At 41.3% G+C, this 18,349-nt stretch overlaps 1 protein-coding gene across 11 annotated transcripts in view; it reads left to right on the top strand.

Annotated features, from left to right (window-relative positions):
* The window catches only part of LOC144680734 (intersectin-2-like), a 217,153-nt gene that overhangs the window by 87,849 nt on the left and 110,955 nt on the right, over positions 1 to 18,349 (top strand). For 7 of the 11 annotated variants that reach the window (XM_078542041.1, XM_078542042.1, XM_078542036.1 and 4 more), the window contains 7 exons: positions 6,677 to 6,773; positions 10,322 to 10,458; positions 11,080 to 11,143; positions 13,035 to 13,172; positions 14,341 to 14,432; positions 16,574 to 16,836; positions 17,741 to 17,890. In XM_078542041.1, the coding sequence (XP_078398167.1) occupies positions 6,677 to 6,773; positions 10,322 to 10,458; positions 11,080 to 11,143; positions 13,035 to 13,172; positions 14,341 to 14,432; positions 16,574 to 16,836; positions 17,741 to 17,890 (941 nt within the window). The remainder of the gene's footprint in view (positions 1 to 6,676; positions 6,774 to 10,321; positions 10,459 to 11,079; positions 11,144 to 13,034; positions 13,173 to 14,340; positions 14,433 to 16,573; positions 16,837 to 17,740; positions 17,891 to 18,349) is intronic. The other 4 variants (XM_078542045.1, XM_078542037.1, XM_078542040.1 and 1 more) reach the window with 1 other exon arrangement.

Genomic DNA, 18,349 nt, shown 5'->3' with positions numbered 1-18,349 from the left:
CCCACTCACTTAACCTTCTCTATATCCCCTTGCAGACTCTTTATCTCCTCTTGACAACGTACTTTCCTTCCTATCTTGGTACAGTGGGCAGATTTAGCTTTCAAACATTTGGTCCCTTCATCCAAGTCATTAGTAGGCACTCTCAGACTGACAGATGAAAGCGTTTGTAATCTCTGAGAATGTGATTGTTTCTTCCATTTGGTACATTCAACCTAATGAGGTCCTCCCCTCCCAATATTTCCTCTTTCTCAATATCCTCCTTCATAGGAACATAGAATAGAGGAGCAAGAGAAGGCCATTCAGCCCCTTGAGCCCGCTGCACCATTTAACCAGATCATAGCTAATCATCTACCTCAATGTCATTTTCACACACTATCTCCATATCCCTTGATATTTTTAATATCTAGAAGCCTATCAATCTTTGTCTTGAATATATTCATTGATTGAGCCTCCACAGCCCCCTAGAGTAGAGAATTCCAAAGATTCACCACCCCCTGAGTGAAGAAGTTCCTCCTCATCTCAGCCCTAAATGGCCTACCTCTCATTCTAAGATTGTGTCCCTTAGTTCTAGACACCCCAGCCAGGAGAAATATTTTTCCTGCATCTACCCTGTCACGCCCTCTAAGAATTTTGAATGCTTCAGTGAGATCACCTCTCATTCTTCTCTAAACTCGAGGGAATGTAGACCCAGTCTCCTCAATCTCTACTCATAGACCTCTGTCATCTCATGAATCAGTCTGGTGAACCTTTGTTGCACTCCCTCCATGGCAAGTATATCCTTCCTTAGGTAAGGAGACTAACACTCTACACAATACTGCAGGTGTGGTTTCACCAAGGCTCTATACAATGGCAGCAAGACCTGTATTCAAATTCTCTTGCATTAAAGTGTTATGACTGGTCCCCGGCGAGGTCCCCCGATTTGTTATGATCCCGGACAAGATACCCCAAATTGTTATGCTCCTGGGTGAGGAGGGATGAACTGGCTCCCCTTCTTATTCAACCCTTTCGGTTGGCCACGACAAGGTTAATTTAAAAAGGATTCCTTCCCTTTTCCAGGACACCTTTTCCTGGTCCAAATGTATTTATGTTTTAGAAGGAGCCAATTTAACCAGGCTTTCTTGAGCCAAAGAAAGAGTAAACTTATGAGTTACTAAAAACCCGAGAAAAATAATAAAAGCACAACCCGCATGCAACACAGATTAGAAATGAAAAGTTGAGTCCAAAAATAAAAGTAAAAAAAAATATGAATCAGCCTTTATCTTGTCCGTGAGGAGTAGGTAGTGAAACGTTGCAGCCGTGAAGTTGGGTGGTCCCGGTAGAGCTGACTTTAGCAGTTGAGCAGTTGGTTTGGAGACACTTGGTTCTGCAGGTTAGCTGAAGGGGTTGTCCTGTTTCCTTTTTGATTGTGGCATTGCTGATTTGTGACTTGCCTCCAGCAACAGAGAGAGACTTTTACCTGCAAGCTGCAGGGATGCCTAGTTGCTGTTCTTCTGCTGTGACCTTAACAGCACACGCAAACATACTGGAACTAGAACAGCAGAACTAGCACACATGGGTCAGGGTTGCAGCTGGCTTTTTAACCCCTTTTCTTGTGTATTCCTCGAAGGGATAAACAAACATGTCTTTCGTCCACCAACAGGAGATGGTTTCTGCTGAGATGGTAATCAGTCTCCATTGTTTCTGCAATCATAGGAGATTAGAGTTCAGCCTTTTGCAATGCATTTCTCCTTTTGAAGTCTCTCTGTCTGAAGTAGGCCTTGACACCTTTTAGGTGTGATATCCATGATCTCTGGACTAGTCAGTCAAGTGTAATCCACATAGGAATTTTCCAGAAAGTGGTTACCTTAAAGCCTCAACCAGTTTTTGCTGGTATGTCCTTTTTAAAAAAACACATGTCTTCCTCAACAAGTTCAATATGTCTGATTCGCTGTTGATGGACTGTGATCCACTATCATGAGAAAAGGCCAATATACCATATGTCTTCCTAAATGCTTGCTGCACCTCCATGTTAGCTTTCAGTGATATATGAACAAGGGCCACCCAGGTCCCTTTGGACATCAACACTTCACAATCACTCACCATTTAAGAAATGCTCTGCATTTCTGTCTTTCCTACCAAAGAGGATAGCTTCACATTTTTCCACATTATATTCCATGTGCCATGTTCTTGCCCACTCATTAGCCTGTCTAAGTCCCCTTGGAGCCTCTTTGCATGTTCCTCACAGCTCTCATTCCCACATAGTTTTGTGTCATCAGCAGTCTTGGAAATATTACATTTGGTCCCCACATCCAAATCATTGATATAGATTGTGAATAGCTGGGGCCCAAGCATTGATCCTTGCAGTACCCCTCTAGTCACAGCCTGCTAGACTGATAATGACCCGTTTATTCCTACGCTCTGTTTTCTGTACGTTAACCAATTCTCAATTCAAGCCAGTAGATTACCCCCAATCCCAGGTGCTTTAATTTTTCTTACTATTCTCTTGCATGGAACCTTATCAAAAACCTTCTGAAATAACAAATACACCACATCCACAGGTTCTCCTTTATCTATACTACAAGTAATAGCCTCAAAAAACTCCAACAGTTTGTCAAACATGATTTCCCTTTCATATCTCCATGTTGATTCTGTCCAATCCTACCATTTTTTTTCGAAGTGTCAGTTATCACATTGTTTATAATAGATTCTAGCATTTCCCGTTTTCTCTCCTTTCTTTAATAATGGGGATACGTTTTCTAACTTCCAATCTGCAGGATTGCCTGTCTACTGACATACTTTTTAATGTAGTTTCCCAGTCTACCATGGCCAACTTTCCCCTCATACATAAGTAGTTTCCTTTGTTTAGACTGCAGACCCTAATTTGGGATTGAACTACATCACTTTCAAGCTTAATGTAAAATTCCATCATAATATGATCACTCTTCCCTAAAGGCTCCTTTACAGCGAGATTATTAATTATCCCTTTCTCATTGTACACAACTAGATCTAAAATAGGTCTTTCTCTAGTTGATTCCTCAACGCACTGTTCTAGAAAAACATCTTGTATATATTCCAGGAGTTTGTCCTCCACAGCGTTAGTGCTAATTAGGTTTACTCAGTTTAGAAAAGTAAGAGGCAGCTTGATTGAAACTTAAGATCCTGAGGGGTCTTGAGCGGGTGGGTGTGGAGAGGATGTTTCCTGTTATAGGAGAATCTAGAGCGAGGGGTCACTGCTTAAAAATACAGGGTTGCCCATTTAAAATGGAGATGAGGGGAAATCTTTGCTCTGAGGGCCATGAGTCTTTGGAACTCTCTTCCTGAAAAGGCGGTGGAAGCAGAGTCTTTGAATATTTTTAAGTAGAGCTGGATAGATTCTTGGTAAGCAAGGAGGTAATAGGTTATCGAGGGTAAGCTGGATGCAAATTTGAGGTTACTATCAGATCAGCTATGACCTTATTAAATGGCAGAGCAGGCTTGAGGGGCCGAATGTCCTACTCCTGCTCCTTGTTCGTATGTATGTATGCCTGTTGGTGGATTGAAGCCCCCCAGGATTACTGCATTACCCTTGTTACATGCACCTCTACTTTCCTGATGTATTCTGTGCGCTACACACCACATCTGTTTGATGTCGATGACGTGGTATTGCCGCTGGACTAAAATCATGAGACCCAGGGTAATGCTCTGGGGACCCAGTTTCGAATCCCGTCACAGCAGATGGTAGAGCTTGAATTCAATAAAAATCTGGAATTAAGAATCTATGACCGATGAGCATGAAACCATTGTCAATTGTTGTAAAAACCCATCTGGTTCACTAATGCCCTTTAGGGAAGGAAATCTGCCATCCTCACCTGGTCTGGCTGACATGTGACTCCAGACCCATAGCAATGTGGTTGACTCTGAAATGGCCTAGTAAGCCACTCAGTTGTATCAAATTGCTACCAAGTCTCAAAAAAAGAATGAAGCCGGACGGACTGACCTAGGCACTGGAAACGACAACGGCAAATTCAGCCCTGTCAACCCTGCAAAGCCCTCCTTATTGACACGTGGGGGCTAGTACCAAAATTGGGAGAGCTGTTCTCACAGACTAGTCAAGCAACAGACTGACATAGTCATCCTCACGGAATCATTCCTTAGAAATAATGTCCCAGACGCCACCATCACCATCCCTGGGTTTGTCCTGTCCCACCGGCAGGACAGACCTAGCAGAGGTGGCAGCACAGTGGTACACAGTCGGGAGGGATTTGCCCTGGGAGTCCTCAACATCAACCCTGGACCCCGTGAAGTCTCATGGCATCAGGTCAAACATGGGCAAGGAAACCTCCTGCTGATTACCACATAGCGCCCTCCCTCAGCTGATGAATCAGTGCTCCTCTATGTTGGACACCACTTGGAGGAAGCACTGAGGGTGGCAAGGGTGCATTATGTACCCTGGGTGTGGGACTTCAATGTCTATCACCAAGACTGGCAAGGTAGGACCGCTACTGACCAAGTCCTAAAGGACATAGCTACTAGACTGGATCTACGGCAGGTGGTGACGGAACCAACAAGAGGGAAAAACATACTTGACCTCATCCTCAGATGCTGAAGCAGCCCATGCCCAAATGGAGCAAGACCTGGACAATATCCAGACTTGGGCTGACAAGTGGCAAGTAACATTTGTGCCACACAAGTGTCAGGCAATGGCCATCTCCAACAAGAGAGAATCTTGATGTTCAATGGCATTACCATTACTGAATCCCCCCACTATCAACATCTTTGGGGTTACCATTAACCAGAAACTAAATTGGACTAGCCGTATAAATAATGTGGCTGCGAGAGCAGGTTTGAGGCTATGAATCCTGCGACGAGTAATGCACCTCTTGACTCCCCAAAGCCTGTCTACCATCTACAAGGCACAAGTGAGGAGTGTGATGGAAAACCCCCCACTTCCCTGGATGAGTGCAGCTCCCACAACACTCAAGAAGCTTGACACCGTCCAGGACAAAGCAACCCAGCACCATATCCACAAACATTCACTCCCTCCACCACTGACGCACAGTAGCAGCAGTGTGTACCATCTACAAGATACACTGCAGGAATTCACCAAGGTTCCTTAGACAGCATCTTCCAAACCCATGACCACCACCATCTCGAAGGACAAAGGTAGCAGGTAGATGGGAAAACCACCAGCTGGAAGTTCCTCTCCAAGTCAATCACCATCCTGACTTGGAAATATATCGCTGTTCCTTTACTGTCGCTGGGCCAAAATCCTGGAACTCCCTTCCTAACAGCACTGTTGGTGTACCTACACCACATGGACTGCAGCGGTTCAAGTAGGCAGCTCAGCACCACCTTCTCAAGGGCAACTAGGGATGGGCAATAAATGCTGGCCCAGCCAGTGATACCCACATCCCGTGAATGAATAAAATAAACTACTCCTATTAATGATTGCTTCCCCTACTGTTTCTTAGTTCCACCCAAACTGGTTCTACATCTTGACCTTCCAGTCTAAGATCCTGTCTCACTAATGTACTGATGTCATGCTTTATTAATGGCGCTACCTCACTTCCTTTTCCTTTTGCTTATCCTTCCTAAATGTCAAATATAGTTGTACATTCAGTTCTAAGCCTTGGTCGCCCTGCAGCCACCTCTCCATAATGGCAATTCGATCATACCTGTTTACTTCTATTTGTGTCATCATTTGTGCCAGTGCCCCATGAATCAAAACCTGTTTCCTCCATACCAATCTATTTTTAACTCTCTAATCTTATTTACCCTACTTCAATTTGCTCATGGCTCAGGTAATAATCCAGAGATTATTACCTTTTAAGCTTCTGCTTCTTAATTTAGCCCCTAGCTGCTCATACTCTCGAACTAGAACTTCTTTCCTAGCCCTGCATATGTCATTGTTACCTACATGGACTACAACAACTGGATCCACCCTCTCCCGCTGCAAGTTCCCTTTCCTGCCTCTACAGTTTCCAGTACTCATTCTATGGAACTATAAATTTTCTTCAACAAATTGGTTCATGTAGTTTAAACTAGTAAACTGTTTCCATCCCTGGATTCCATTTGGTGTGTTCACTAATGACCTGGCTGTGAACAGGAAATTGCAGGTATTGATTGATCTGCACTCTGCAATTTTGGTATCCACGATAGCATGCACCTCTCCTCTGACTGTGAAGTATGTTTTGTAGTTGGAGAGTCTCTGTATATACACAATGGATATAATGTTACTGTGCAGTTACAGCTTTCTAGGGACATAACAGTTGCAGTTCTGTTCAACTGAAACCACAGGTTATAGTTTGACATTGTTCAAGATCCACACCTCAGTGAAAGTAAAGCAGAAGACTCCATATACCCATCATACTTCGATGGTTGTCTTTAAGGCTAACCACCAAACTTCATGTTAATTATAAGGGAATAACTTTTCATTTAACCAATTAGCTGTGAAAGTACTTGAACTAAGTCAAAATTCATGTTCTTTGTTTCATAATTTTAAGCTGCCTCCACACTACTGTGTATTTTACCTGGTTAAATCCCGGGCTGGACCAACCTGCTGCCTTTGTGTGTCTTTGTCCATGATTGATAGAATAATGAAAAGCATATTCTTGTACTTGGAGGGAAGTTTTAAGATAAACTACCTAAAAGTGAGGGGAATCTATTGTACCTCTTCCTTGACCTTTGTTCCTCATGTTATGGTGTTCTTTTTTTTTAGCACTCTCCCATACTGGGCCTCTGAGGCAGCCATTAGCAGGATTTGGAAACGTTGGCCTGCACAAGGCTCAGTCACTGATTGATCTTGGCTCCAGCAGGTAATATTTTTCATGTAATGTTGTTCCGTCCATTGCATTTGGGTGGATTACACAGAGGAGATGAGTATGTTGCAGATTTAGTCACTTGTTTGTTTTAAGTGTAAGCAAACATTATTTAAATACACATTCTAGTTCTAGCTGAAGCTGTTAAATCAACTAAGTAAAAAACAGCGTTTTTGAATGGGAAATGTAATGCATTTATTTTTTTCTGTCCAATATGTCAGAAAAACTTGTTGCAATTCTTTGTTCCTGTTTGGCAAATTGTCAGAAAATCCTTTTCTTACCTGTCATATGACAGAAAGCAAGTGTAGATTTAGAAAAGTGCCAAGGAAAACTGTTATTGAAACCATTGCAAATTTCTCATTCGACCTTTCCCTACTCAATAAGTGACGGCACATTGTGGTAAGCACAGCAGATTGTATTATTTTTAAAGATCCTTAATAATTCCACTTTCAATAAAAATAGAAGACTTCCTATTTCATATGATAATTGATAGCTTGCATAATGAAATGTGATTGAGAGTGTGATTTCATTATCAGGCAATTAATTCTGGAAAATAGGTATTCTCTGTTGATTTTTGTAAGGAATTTCAAAGAGAGTGTAATGAAAAAGGAGAACATAGTAACACAGTCACAAGCCCTTGGCATTGCATTGATTATTTTCACAGTGCAGTGTGGAATTTGACATTTAAATCTGCATTGCCACGTTTGGCAAATTCAGAACACCACGCACTAATTTTGTTTATAGACAGTGTCTTTTTGGGGGTTCACTGTCAGCCGAATGAAGATTTGTTGCTTAATGTTTATAATGCATATGTCACAAGCTCTGAAAACAAAACGCCCTCATTAGATAATTTCAACATTTTTGTCTTTGTTCACAAGATGATGTGATTGCAAAGGCAGAAAAAATCGCACTTGTAACACTTGGTTAATAGATTAATGAGCTTAATGTGTTAACATGTGTATGAAGTTCCTTTGTCCACAATTTTAAATAGTGTAAAGTTTGTTTAAACAGTGAACAGAAGTATTTCATAAAAATGCATAAACTCCCTTTTTGCAAATGTAGCACAGGATTATTTCAAATAATGTTAATAAGCTTTTTAAAATGCAGCTTTCTGGACTGAAGGACTGAAAGAGTTGTCCTTTTAAGAGCTCCTGTTTGCTTATGCTGTTCTTAATTTTCGTTCTGCTATAGTTACACTTGAAGTTGGCAACCCACTGGGATGATAGGGTTGAGACTGTTACCATTGACCAGAAACCAGCAGGTTTCTTTATCCTGGATGGTGTCAAGCTTCTTGAGTGTTGTTGGAGTTGCACCCATCTAAGCAAATAGAGAGTATTCCATCACACTCCTGACCTGCACCTTGTAGATGGTGGACAGGCTTTGGGGAGTCATGAGGTGAGTTACTTGCCCAAGTACTCCTAGCCCCTAACCTGGACTTGTAACCACAGTATTTATATCGCTGGTCCAGTTCAGTTTCTGGTCAAGGTAACCCCAGGATGTTGATAGTGGGGGAATCAATGATGGTAATGGTGTTGAACATCAAGGAGAGATAGTTAGAGTATCTCCTTTTTTTTGTGTTGGAGATGGTCATTGCCTGGCATTTGGGTGGCATGAATGTTACTTGCCGTATATCAGCCCAAGCCTGAATGTTGCCTCAATTTTTCTGCCGGTGCGCACAGAAGAGTTGCGAATGGTATTGAACACTGTAATCATTAGCGAACATTCTTACTTCTGACCTTATGATGGAGTGAAGGTCGTTAATGAGGCAGTTTAAGGGCAGACCCTGAGTAGCTAGATTGCCACCCCATTCACCATCTTAAATATTCATTCCTTCCACCACTGGCGCGTTGTAGCAGGAGTATGCATCATCTACACTATGCACTGCAGCAAATTGCCAAGCCTCCTTTGACAGCTCCTTCTAAACCCACATCTTCTTCTACCATAAAGAACAAGGCAGCAGATGCATGGGAACACCACCACCTGTAAGTTCCCTCCAAGTTATACACCACTCCGACTTGGAGCTTTATTGCAGTTGCTTTACTGTCACTGGGTCAAAATCTTGAAACTCCCTTCCTAACAATACTGCAGGACATCAGCAGTTCACAAAGGCAGCTCACCACCACCATCTCAAGGGCAATTGGAGATGGGCAACAAATGCTGGCGTTGCCTGTGATGCTCAAATCCCATAAATGAATGGAACAAAAAAATCTCCACCTTTCATCACTGCTGAAGGGCAAGTGCAGAAGCCATACCACTGCCAACAATTGCACCAGCATTAGGAACAACTACTGTTGCCTCAATCGCATATCCCTCTACAGGACACCAAGATCCAGCTGGAAGGATGCGAGACTCCGAAATCAGGGTCTGCAGACAAAAATCAACTCTCTTGATGTGTTTGAGCTCCAGTGGTTCAGACAGGCATGGCAAGTCCCTGCTGAACTCTGCTGCCTCCTGGAGCAAGACCTCCTTCCTTGTGAACAGGTGGGCACACACTGCCAATGGCCAACAAGGTGCCTGTCACTGGGGGTCACCCCATTGTGTCTCTGCCTCTTGCCAAGTAGTATCTGCTATTTTCCTGCAAGGGGAGAAAATAGAGGGGTGTGAGTGTTTATAATTGCTTGTTTGGAGAGGAGGGAAAGGACACCATTTGCAGAGGGTCACTGTGAGACATGGGTGTGAGGAGGCAATAGGCTGAGGGCGAGTGAGAGTGTTGGCTGCTCAGATGGGGGCGTGAGGCACTTGCGGAGAGAGAAAAGAGTGGAGCTGCAAGATGTGTCAACTTGTGAAATGCTGTGTAGGAAAATGCTAGGTAAATGAAGTGTTGTGGGGCTTGGCACCTGAAATTGTTATACCACTCAGCTTTTCTGCACTCCTGAGGTCCTGGATCCCCTTGTTGCACTGTCTCCAGATTGGCGGGAGCATGCTTCTGCTGCTGACTTCCTCAGCCACTTACATCCACTTCTGCTTCGTTGGAGAGATAACTATTCCCCCCCTCCTTGAGAGAACTCGCCTCACTGCAGCTTCTCAGACCCTGCAACAGAACCTCCAGGTAAGAGTGAGAGAGCCAGGGAAGAGCAGCCTTCCCAGGTCTCTCCCCCATCCCAGTGGTTGCTGCAGCCTCAAAAATCCTAAGTACTGGTGAACGTGTGTAATTCATGTTGTGGTCCCTCATATTAGAAATCTTTCCTTTGACAGAATGGAATTCTTAATCTCTAATTGGTCAGGGAACTTAGAGGTAGGGTTCTAATGCCATTATTCTGGGAAAGAGCCTGGGCAAAGCCTGCCTCTTTGGAAATCAGGTTCCCAGCCCGAAAATGGACCCAGCATTCTGACAGGGATTAAGTGGTCAAGATTTGGCTCAGTGTGTCTGTTTTTCACTTTTTACTGTATTACTAAACTGCAATACTCTAAGACTGTATTTTCAGCGTTAGTTCTTGCATGGGTTTGAATCTTCACGTGAATAACATAAGGATTAATGCTTTGAAACTTTGTGGTTGAAATTATATCTAATTGTTAGCTTCAAATCTTTGTTTCCCTTTTTTCAGCAGTTCATCATCATCCACTACTTCTCTCGCCTCACCTAAAATGAGTTCCTCTGACTGGGGAGTTCCTCAGCCTGCCAGGCTCAAATATCGACAATTGTTCAATAGCCTTGATAAATCCATGAATGGCTACCTCTCAGGTCAGCGAAGTCTATGTGCTTGAGTTTGTTGAAGCCTTTTCTTTGGTGCAGACTTAGTATTGGTTATTTGATCAATCATACTGCAGCACTTAATAGCAGACCTATTGCAATGCAAGGTCATCACATGGGTTTTGTTGGGAATACTGCTTGAAGAATTGTCTCTATGATGTACTCTGCCATAGTGATGATTTCCATTCTAATTCGATGAGAATACATGTGGTTGAAAGTATTAATATTTGTGCTAATAGGACAATAGTTTTGGGATATATTTAAAACTCAGCCCCAGGTGCTTCACAGAACCTCTGCTGCAATTTTTTCCAACATTCAGATGCTGCATTAACACCTCAACTATGTGGTACTGCCTGCTTGTTCTGTTTTTGTCCGGCTGGGATTAGAAATGGTGACTAACCCAGGTTTTGCTATATATGAATGGGCAATAATAGTTGAAATTTTCATTTAATTTTATTGGTACAAGTGGTTACTACTGTTTTGAAATGTTTTGATCAGAAAAGGTACAAATTATGTAACGCAAATGACGAATATAAACTGAACGCAGGACAATGCCCCTGATTGTTGTAAGCACAATGTACTAGCCTGCTAATGATTTGGTTTTGTTTTCAGGCCCCCAAGCCAGGAATGCTCTTGTACAGTCCAATTTGTCACACAACCAACTAGCTACCATATGGTGAGTTCTGCTGTAATTACGCATTCTCTACAGATGTTCTATGAACACACAGACTGACCAACCAATTAACTGGCTTTCAAATTTAATTCAAGGCACTGTTTGTTGAATATTGCGCGATTTAACACAGTATGACCTGTCCTGTTGGTGATTTTTAAAACCTGTTATGTTTTGTATTATAAATTGCAATCTGATTGAAGTGCTATGAGGGAACCCTGCTGGATACTGCATCTGGTTGTTTTTATTAAAAGCAAATTACGGCCTTTATATTGCATTTCTCATGCGAAAGAACTTCTCAAGGTGTTTAACAAGAATGAGCACAGTAGATGAAAAGGATCTTTTGGTGATGGAGGGTAGTATTGAAAGCATGATGGAAGAGAGAAGTTTTTAGGAGACCTTTGAAAGAAAGCAAAGGAGCAGGTTATGACAACAGCAGCCTGCATATATTTATATAACACTTTGAACATAGAAAAACATCCAAAAGTACTTCAAAGAGGTGTAATCAGACATAATTGGATTCTGACTCAAAGAAGGACCTATAGCATAGGTAACCAAAAACTTGATCAGAGATGTTGGTTTTATGGAGAGGGACGAAATCCTGGAGCTGAAAGGAATGTCACCAATTGTGGAGTGAAGAGAGGGTGAATTCAGAGAAGGCCAAAGTTGGAGAAAGAGAGTACTGGAAGGTTGTAGGGCTTCAGGAGGTTACAGATATAAGGATGAATCAGCCTTTTAAAGTATTCAGATACAAGGACGAGATATTTAAATTGCTGCAGGGTGTGTGTGTGTGGGTGGGTGGTGGTGGCGGGTGGGGGGGTGGGGGGGGGGGGGGGTGTGGTTGGGGGGGCGGGGGGAGGTGGCAGGGAGCAGAAGCCAATGCACGTTAGCAAGGAAAGGGTTGGTGAGCCCTCGAGATTTAACCTGGGATAGCATATGGCCAGCAGAGTTTTAAATGAGTTGAAGAAACTCAAATGAAGGGTAGAGAATGGCTGCCACTCGGAAGAACATGGAAATAGTTCAGTCTGGAGGTGACAAAGGCAGAGCCGAAGGTTTCATTGGCAGATTGTGCTGGTAGGGACAGAAGCTTTGATGGTACAGAGGCAAAAATAGACAGCCTGGTCTTTGTGATAGAGTTGGAATCAAAGTTCGGGGCTGTATAGAACACTGAGGTAGCAAACAGACTGGCCTACCATTAGAGATTTGCTGGTGGGGGTGGTGGGGTGGCGTAGTGGGGGTGTGTTCTTGAAATCATTGACTAGGGCACAGGGTTTATGCTCGGGGGCCAAAGACAATGGCTTTAGTCTACCCAATTTTCAACCACGGGAAATGTGGTTCATCCAAGACTGAATATTGGATAGGTAGCCTGACAACTCAAAAGCAGAGGTGAAGAGGTAGTTCCGACTGTTAACGACATATATGTGGAATGTTGAATGACACAGGAAGTGAGGACCAAGCAGTAATCTGCAGTCAGAATGGAGAGTGATGATTGCGACTTGTAGCTGGTGAAGACCACTCAGAAAATGGGAAGTTAAATAATGGTTAGGTTTAAAATGCTTTCTGTTAAACAAAAACAAAATTAGTAAACATTTCCAGTTTGTCATGCTGTTCGACAGAGAAGAGAGAATATCTCACAATGCCAAGGCCTTTGTTGGTGCCACTGCATCATCAGTGGTGCAGAAGTATATTTAAGCAGTCTTAATTTACCTTCCTATCTTGCATGGTGATGTCTGGCCAACACTTGGTGCCTTGGGCCTTGGTCACTTTCAAAATAACTGAATAATAAGAAATTCAAAGCATTTAAAGGAGATTGTAAAATATTTTAAATGACCACATGTTGGGTGCTACCCACTATTATGCATTAAGCCTCTTTCTCTGTCACATTGTTGAATTACAGGAATCTGGCTGATGTTGATCAGGATGGAAAGCTCAGAGCAGAAGAGTTTATTTTAGCAATGCATTTGATTGAAATGGCCAAGTGTGGTCAACCTCTTCCTCTCACACTTCCCCCAGAACTGACACCCCCCTCATTTAGGTGAGTGATTTTTTTTTTCCCAGCACGGTGACATGATCCATACATAGTAATTTTCATCCCTCTTAATATTCATCTGTGCTACACCATGCTTCATTGGATAGAGCTCCATGAATGTGAGCAGCCTCTGGATTTCATCCAAGGATTGACCATCATACAAGCCAGCCTTGAAACCTAGCAAAAGCTGACTGCAGGAAAAAGTCCTTTGTCCTTTAAAGACAAAGTTGTAGATAATGCATGGTAAGACATGGGCTTGATGTAATTTAAGCTGCACAATGTTCAACAATTTTTGTTGTGGAAAAGAACTTGTGCAAAACACAGTTTGCAAATAAGGTGGAAGAGAGATGAGAGTGCTGAAAGCATTAAATTTATTTTCTAATGATGTTTGGGAAAATATCCCTCCTCCTCCCTGAAACTTATATTTTTTAATGCTTTATTAATTTTCCAGCATTTTAGAGCCTGCCTTTTAAGACAGAAGTATTGTATCTTGGAAGATTATATATAATTTAAGCATCAAACTACAAGTAATATATGTGCTTCAGCATAACTGGACAGGGCTCCGTTCATTTGATGAGTAATCTAATGCCAAATGCAGTGTGTTAATTTGTTAACTGAAACCTTTTTGAATGTATTCATACGATAATCCCAGATACTACTGTATTCCATTTTTAAACTCACCATTGCCCCTGTCCTGTCCCAGACTCCATGCTGAGGGGTAGACAAGAAATTACCTGAATTGTTGGCATGCTGATATAGCTATTTTAACTAATAACTTCAGGAGAGACAACCTAAACAAAACCTTAGGACAGAGTTCTGATAAAGGAATGGATCCAAGAATATTAGCCTCTCTTCCTCTTTTTGATGTGTGTTAGCTTGTTATACATTTCACATTGTTTTTAAAGCATTATGAAGCCTAAAATGGGTGATCACCATTTAAGGTGAATCCAGTAATGCCTGTTAGAAAAGTGGGTGCTCCTTTTCCTTTGTTCTCACTGTATTTGACTCCAATTTTATAGAAAGAATCTAATATTATGCTTATATGTGTCCTTGTGAAATTTGTCCCATTGTTGATTATCAGGACAGCCCTTTGAAATCATGCAGAAAGTGCTTTTAGCCATATAAATACAAAATTTGGAGAAGATTGTAGTTCTTCTGTTTTTTGTTTCTTTAGGTCAAGCAAATTGGGTGATGGAATAAATGGAACCCCAGCTCAATATCAGGAAGTAGCACAGGAAATCCAGGATGCCCAAAAAAAGTCACCTGGTAAATCGACTACCCTGCGTGTGTCTTATTTCTTTCTTGCATTAACATGTTTTATAGTATTAAATGTAAAATGGGTTATAATTGCTGTTCTCAACTTGTCCAAAATTTTAATAGTGAATGTCGAACACATTGATTAAGCATTAAGGAATCATTACAGAATGCAGTAATGTTTGTTATGTGCAGGCCATTAACATTGTGATGGTGAACCTGGGTTGCTAACACATAATAAGCAATGCTACTAAAGTGCACAAAACACCAAACATACACATTATCAAACACACAACAAATAGCGTTACTGTAATGTAAGTTACAATAAAGTGCAATATTAGTGTAAAGTAAAATTTACAGGCTTCTACTTAAGGTCGCCTTGCAACCATATTCTGTTAAGATTTTGCGTGTCATGACCACCCTTTTTTGCATTTGGTTGCTTTACATTGGACAAAACATAGTCCTGTTTCCAGTATGGCAACCGATTGATTGCCCAATCGTTAAATGGCATTGCATCTCACTTTATGTATCTTTACTTGAATTCTTCCTTCAATGCATCCTGTTCATTGATTGGACTGATTTATAACCAATAAATGTTGCAATAGGCAGGGATAAAATGGTGTCAGTGTTGTTTTCGTGTAGCAGATTCAGCATAGTCTCCATTCTGAGCAGTGAATGTGTCCAAAAAATTACTAGAGCAAATAAGTCAGGGCTTTCTAATAGTCCCTGCTTGTTATTTATTAAATGTGAAGAAGTCAATGAGACACTTGAGTATTGTAATTTCATTGCTCGAGTGTGTTACAACAATCACCAGGAAATTGGCAGTTTGGGTGACATCTTGCAGTGTTATCAATTTTCCTGCTTCAGTATATTTAAATTGTTGCTAGATTGTTGGCACCAACTGCAGAGGACGGTTAAAGAGTCATTTCACGTGTTCTACAGTTGCTTCCTGGGCATCATTTATTGATAAACCAAATGGCATTATCTTAAATATTAAATTCTCCCCGTTCACTAAGCATTGTTTATTACATTGGGTGACTGCACAAGATCATATAATTGGGAGAGTTGTCCCTATTGACTTGTGTTAAAACTGCACTTCAGAGCTCACTCTCTTCCTCAGTTGTCCCCTGTGTGTAATATCTAAAATGAAGAGGAGTGATTACCTACCTTGGATGCTTTGCTTCATTTTTCAAATGTAAGCACTTTCCACGCATGAGTCCACCCTTTCAACCTGTAGGTCTTCCTGAGTGCTAAACATTTGATGTTAGAAGAATATCAGCTAATTTTTGTGATCTAGGTGAACACAAAATGTCCACAGGCCCAGTGTCTGCCTTTAAAATGAGTGGGATTGGAAAGTTAACTTTTTTGACTGCTACAGATCACATTGGGATATGTCTTGTGCAACAAATATCAGTTTGTCAGGGACCAATCTGTGACTCAGACTCCTACCATTTGTTGAGAATACCTCGATTCAAAAAAATTTAGATGGTCTTTCCGATATAGATAACTTTAAATTCACTTAACTATAATGAGCATCTTGTGAGGTATAATTTAAAATGCTACATTAATATTTTGCTATTATTGACTGCAGCCCAATAACATAAGTGAGAGTGTTGGTGGTATATTACCACTGTGGGTAAATGTAAGTGCATCCAGCAGTGTGAGGTGCTAAAGGCCTCCATGTTTTCTGGCTGCAGACAGGTCGAATGCTCAGACCTCCCTGAACTTTACTTGTGATATAAACAAATTTGATTCCAGGGCATCGATGCCCAACACATACAGAACCATTCCCTTCCTAAACAACTTCCTCTCTCTACCGCTCTCTCCTGCTTTAAGATTCCCCTAAAAATCCTACCCTTTGACCAACTTTTGGTCATCTGACCTAATATCTGATTCTGTGCTTCAGTGACAGATTTTGACTGATAATTGCTGCTGTGAAGCCCCATGGGACATTTTTACTAGATTAATGGTGCTATATAAAGGCACAATGTTGTTAATGTGCAGGGAAAAAAAGCAAATAATCAAAAACAAAATAGTTAGCAAAAGTCTAAATGAAAGGGTTTGCACATATTGCTCTGAGGTTTTAACTGCTGGTGCTTGAAGTTAGACTCATACTTAATTTTTTTAGAACTGATAGTAATTGATATTTACAGTCACTTTTGAGGATAAAAGAAAAGCCAACTATGAAAAAGGGAATGCAGAGCTGGAGCGGAGGCGTCAGACCCTTCTGGAGCAGCAACAACGAGAGGCTGATCGTAGAGCACAGCGGGCAAAGGAGGAACAGGAGAGAAGGGAGCGTGAGCTGCAAGAACAGGAATGGAAAAAGCAGCTCGATTTGGAGAAACGATTGGAGAAGCAACGCGAGTTGGAAAGACAAAAGGAAGAGCAAAGGAGGAAAGAAATTGAAAAACGAGAGGTTTGTAATAAAGAGTTTAAACCTGGAAACAGTGTATTTTCTAGATTCTGTGGGTGGTAGGCACAAGGTGGAGGAATCTGAATCTTACATCAGTTTGAAAGCATCTATTGAACTTCTCAGCTTCAATATGCTGTGTTCTGAAGTCAGATTGTGATCTTATGATTGTAAAGTTCCCAGTCGTGGCCTTGGGGTCGGATTTCTGTACAGTCACTCCAAGCTGTTGTTTTGTATCTCCGAACTCCCAGCTTATACAATATTGGCAGAGGTCACCTAGGGATTTATATATGACATGGAGGAGAAATAAGTCATAAAGTGTGCCAAAGACTTTGAGTCTAGATCTGACCCTATAGGTTTACGATGTGCAACCTAAGAATGTAAACGCCAAGTGACCTGTGGCTTAATAACTCATTAGTACCAGAAGCTGTGTGCTCCATTCACACAGTGGTTTACCACTACTCTCAAAATTCAAAACTTCTTCTTTTATACATGTGCAAACATGTAAATGGTACTTGCGTGGAGTTTCCTTGAGACAGTTCAATGCTAAGCGTTAGATAGTAAAAGTGAGTTTTACTGCATAGAGCTCTCGTAACTTATATAAATTAGGAGAGTTGTGTTTTACAGAGCTGGTGTAAAGCATAAATGTTTACACTCTGCATTTAATAACACCTAATGTAACGGCAGCATGTGTACAATGATGATGGGACTTTTGAATTGTTATCTCAGGTAATGCCAATAATAAACTAATTTGGCATGTTTTTAAACTTAATTTTTTAATGATTACAAAAACGTTCTGTTTGGCAGTTTCCTGAGCATTCTCTTTTTCCTGATTTAGAATTGTAAATTTGAATTTTTTAGGAAACCAATGTTCTCTATAGCTATATTTGCATTTATTGCACCCCTTTAGGCAGCTAAGCAGGAACTTGAACGTCAGCGTCAACTTGAGTGGGAGCGGATCCGACGACAAGAACTCCTCAATCAACGAAACCGGGAACAAGACGAGATTGTCCAGTTAAAGGCCAAAAAAAAAAGTCTGGAACTTGAACTGGAGGCATTAGTAAGTAGATGTGCAGGACCTGATAAGTATGATTCACACTTCAAAATAATACTTGTTTCATATAGCTGATGTGGAGTCTATTTTTGCTCTAATTAATTAATGTTGAGACTATGGATATAAAATCATACAAACCCTTTTACAGGCTTGTGTTCTTCACTGCATCACTTACCTGTATTAACTGTGCCCAGGAGATTGAGAACATCTGGATTAAATACCAAGAAAATCTAATTCATTCTAAATTATTAGTATCTTTTCACTTCTCTTTCATCCAACCTATCGTACCCATTGAAACAAGTTTTTCAAAAAAGTTAAATTCTGTCATTGACTGATATTGGATGAGGTTTGGGTAACCACAGACTCAACAGCTTTGATAGATTATATTTCAACCACACACACAAATACAGCTCCCTGTTTTAATTGCAATTTTCAATATTTGAATGTACAGCAGAAGCTAACAAA

The sequence above is a fragment of the Cetorhinus maximus genome, chromosome 5, assembly GCF_964194155.1.
Source record: "Cetorhinus maximus chromosome 5, sCetMax3.hap1.1, whole genome shotgun sequence".
NCBI lineage: Eukaryota > Metazoa > Chordata > Chondrichthyes > Lamniformes > Cetorhinidae > Cetorhinus > Cetorhinus maximus.
This window is presented reverse-complemented; position numbering and strand designations above follow the sequence as displayed.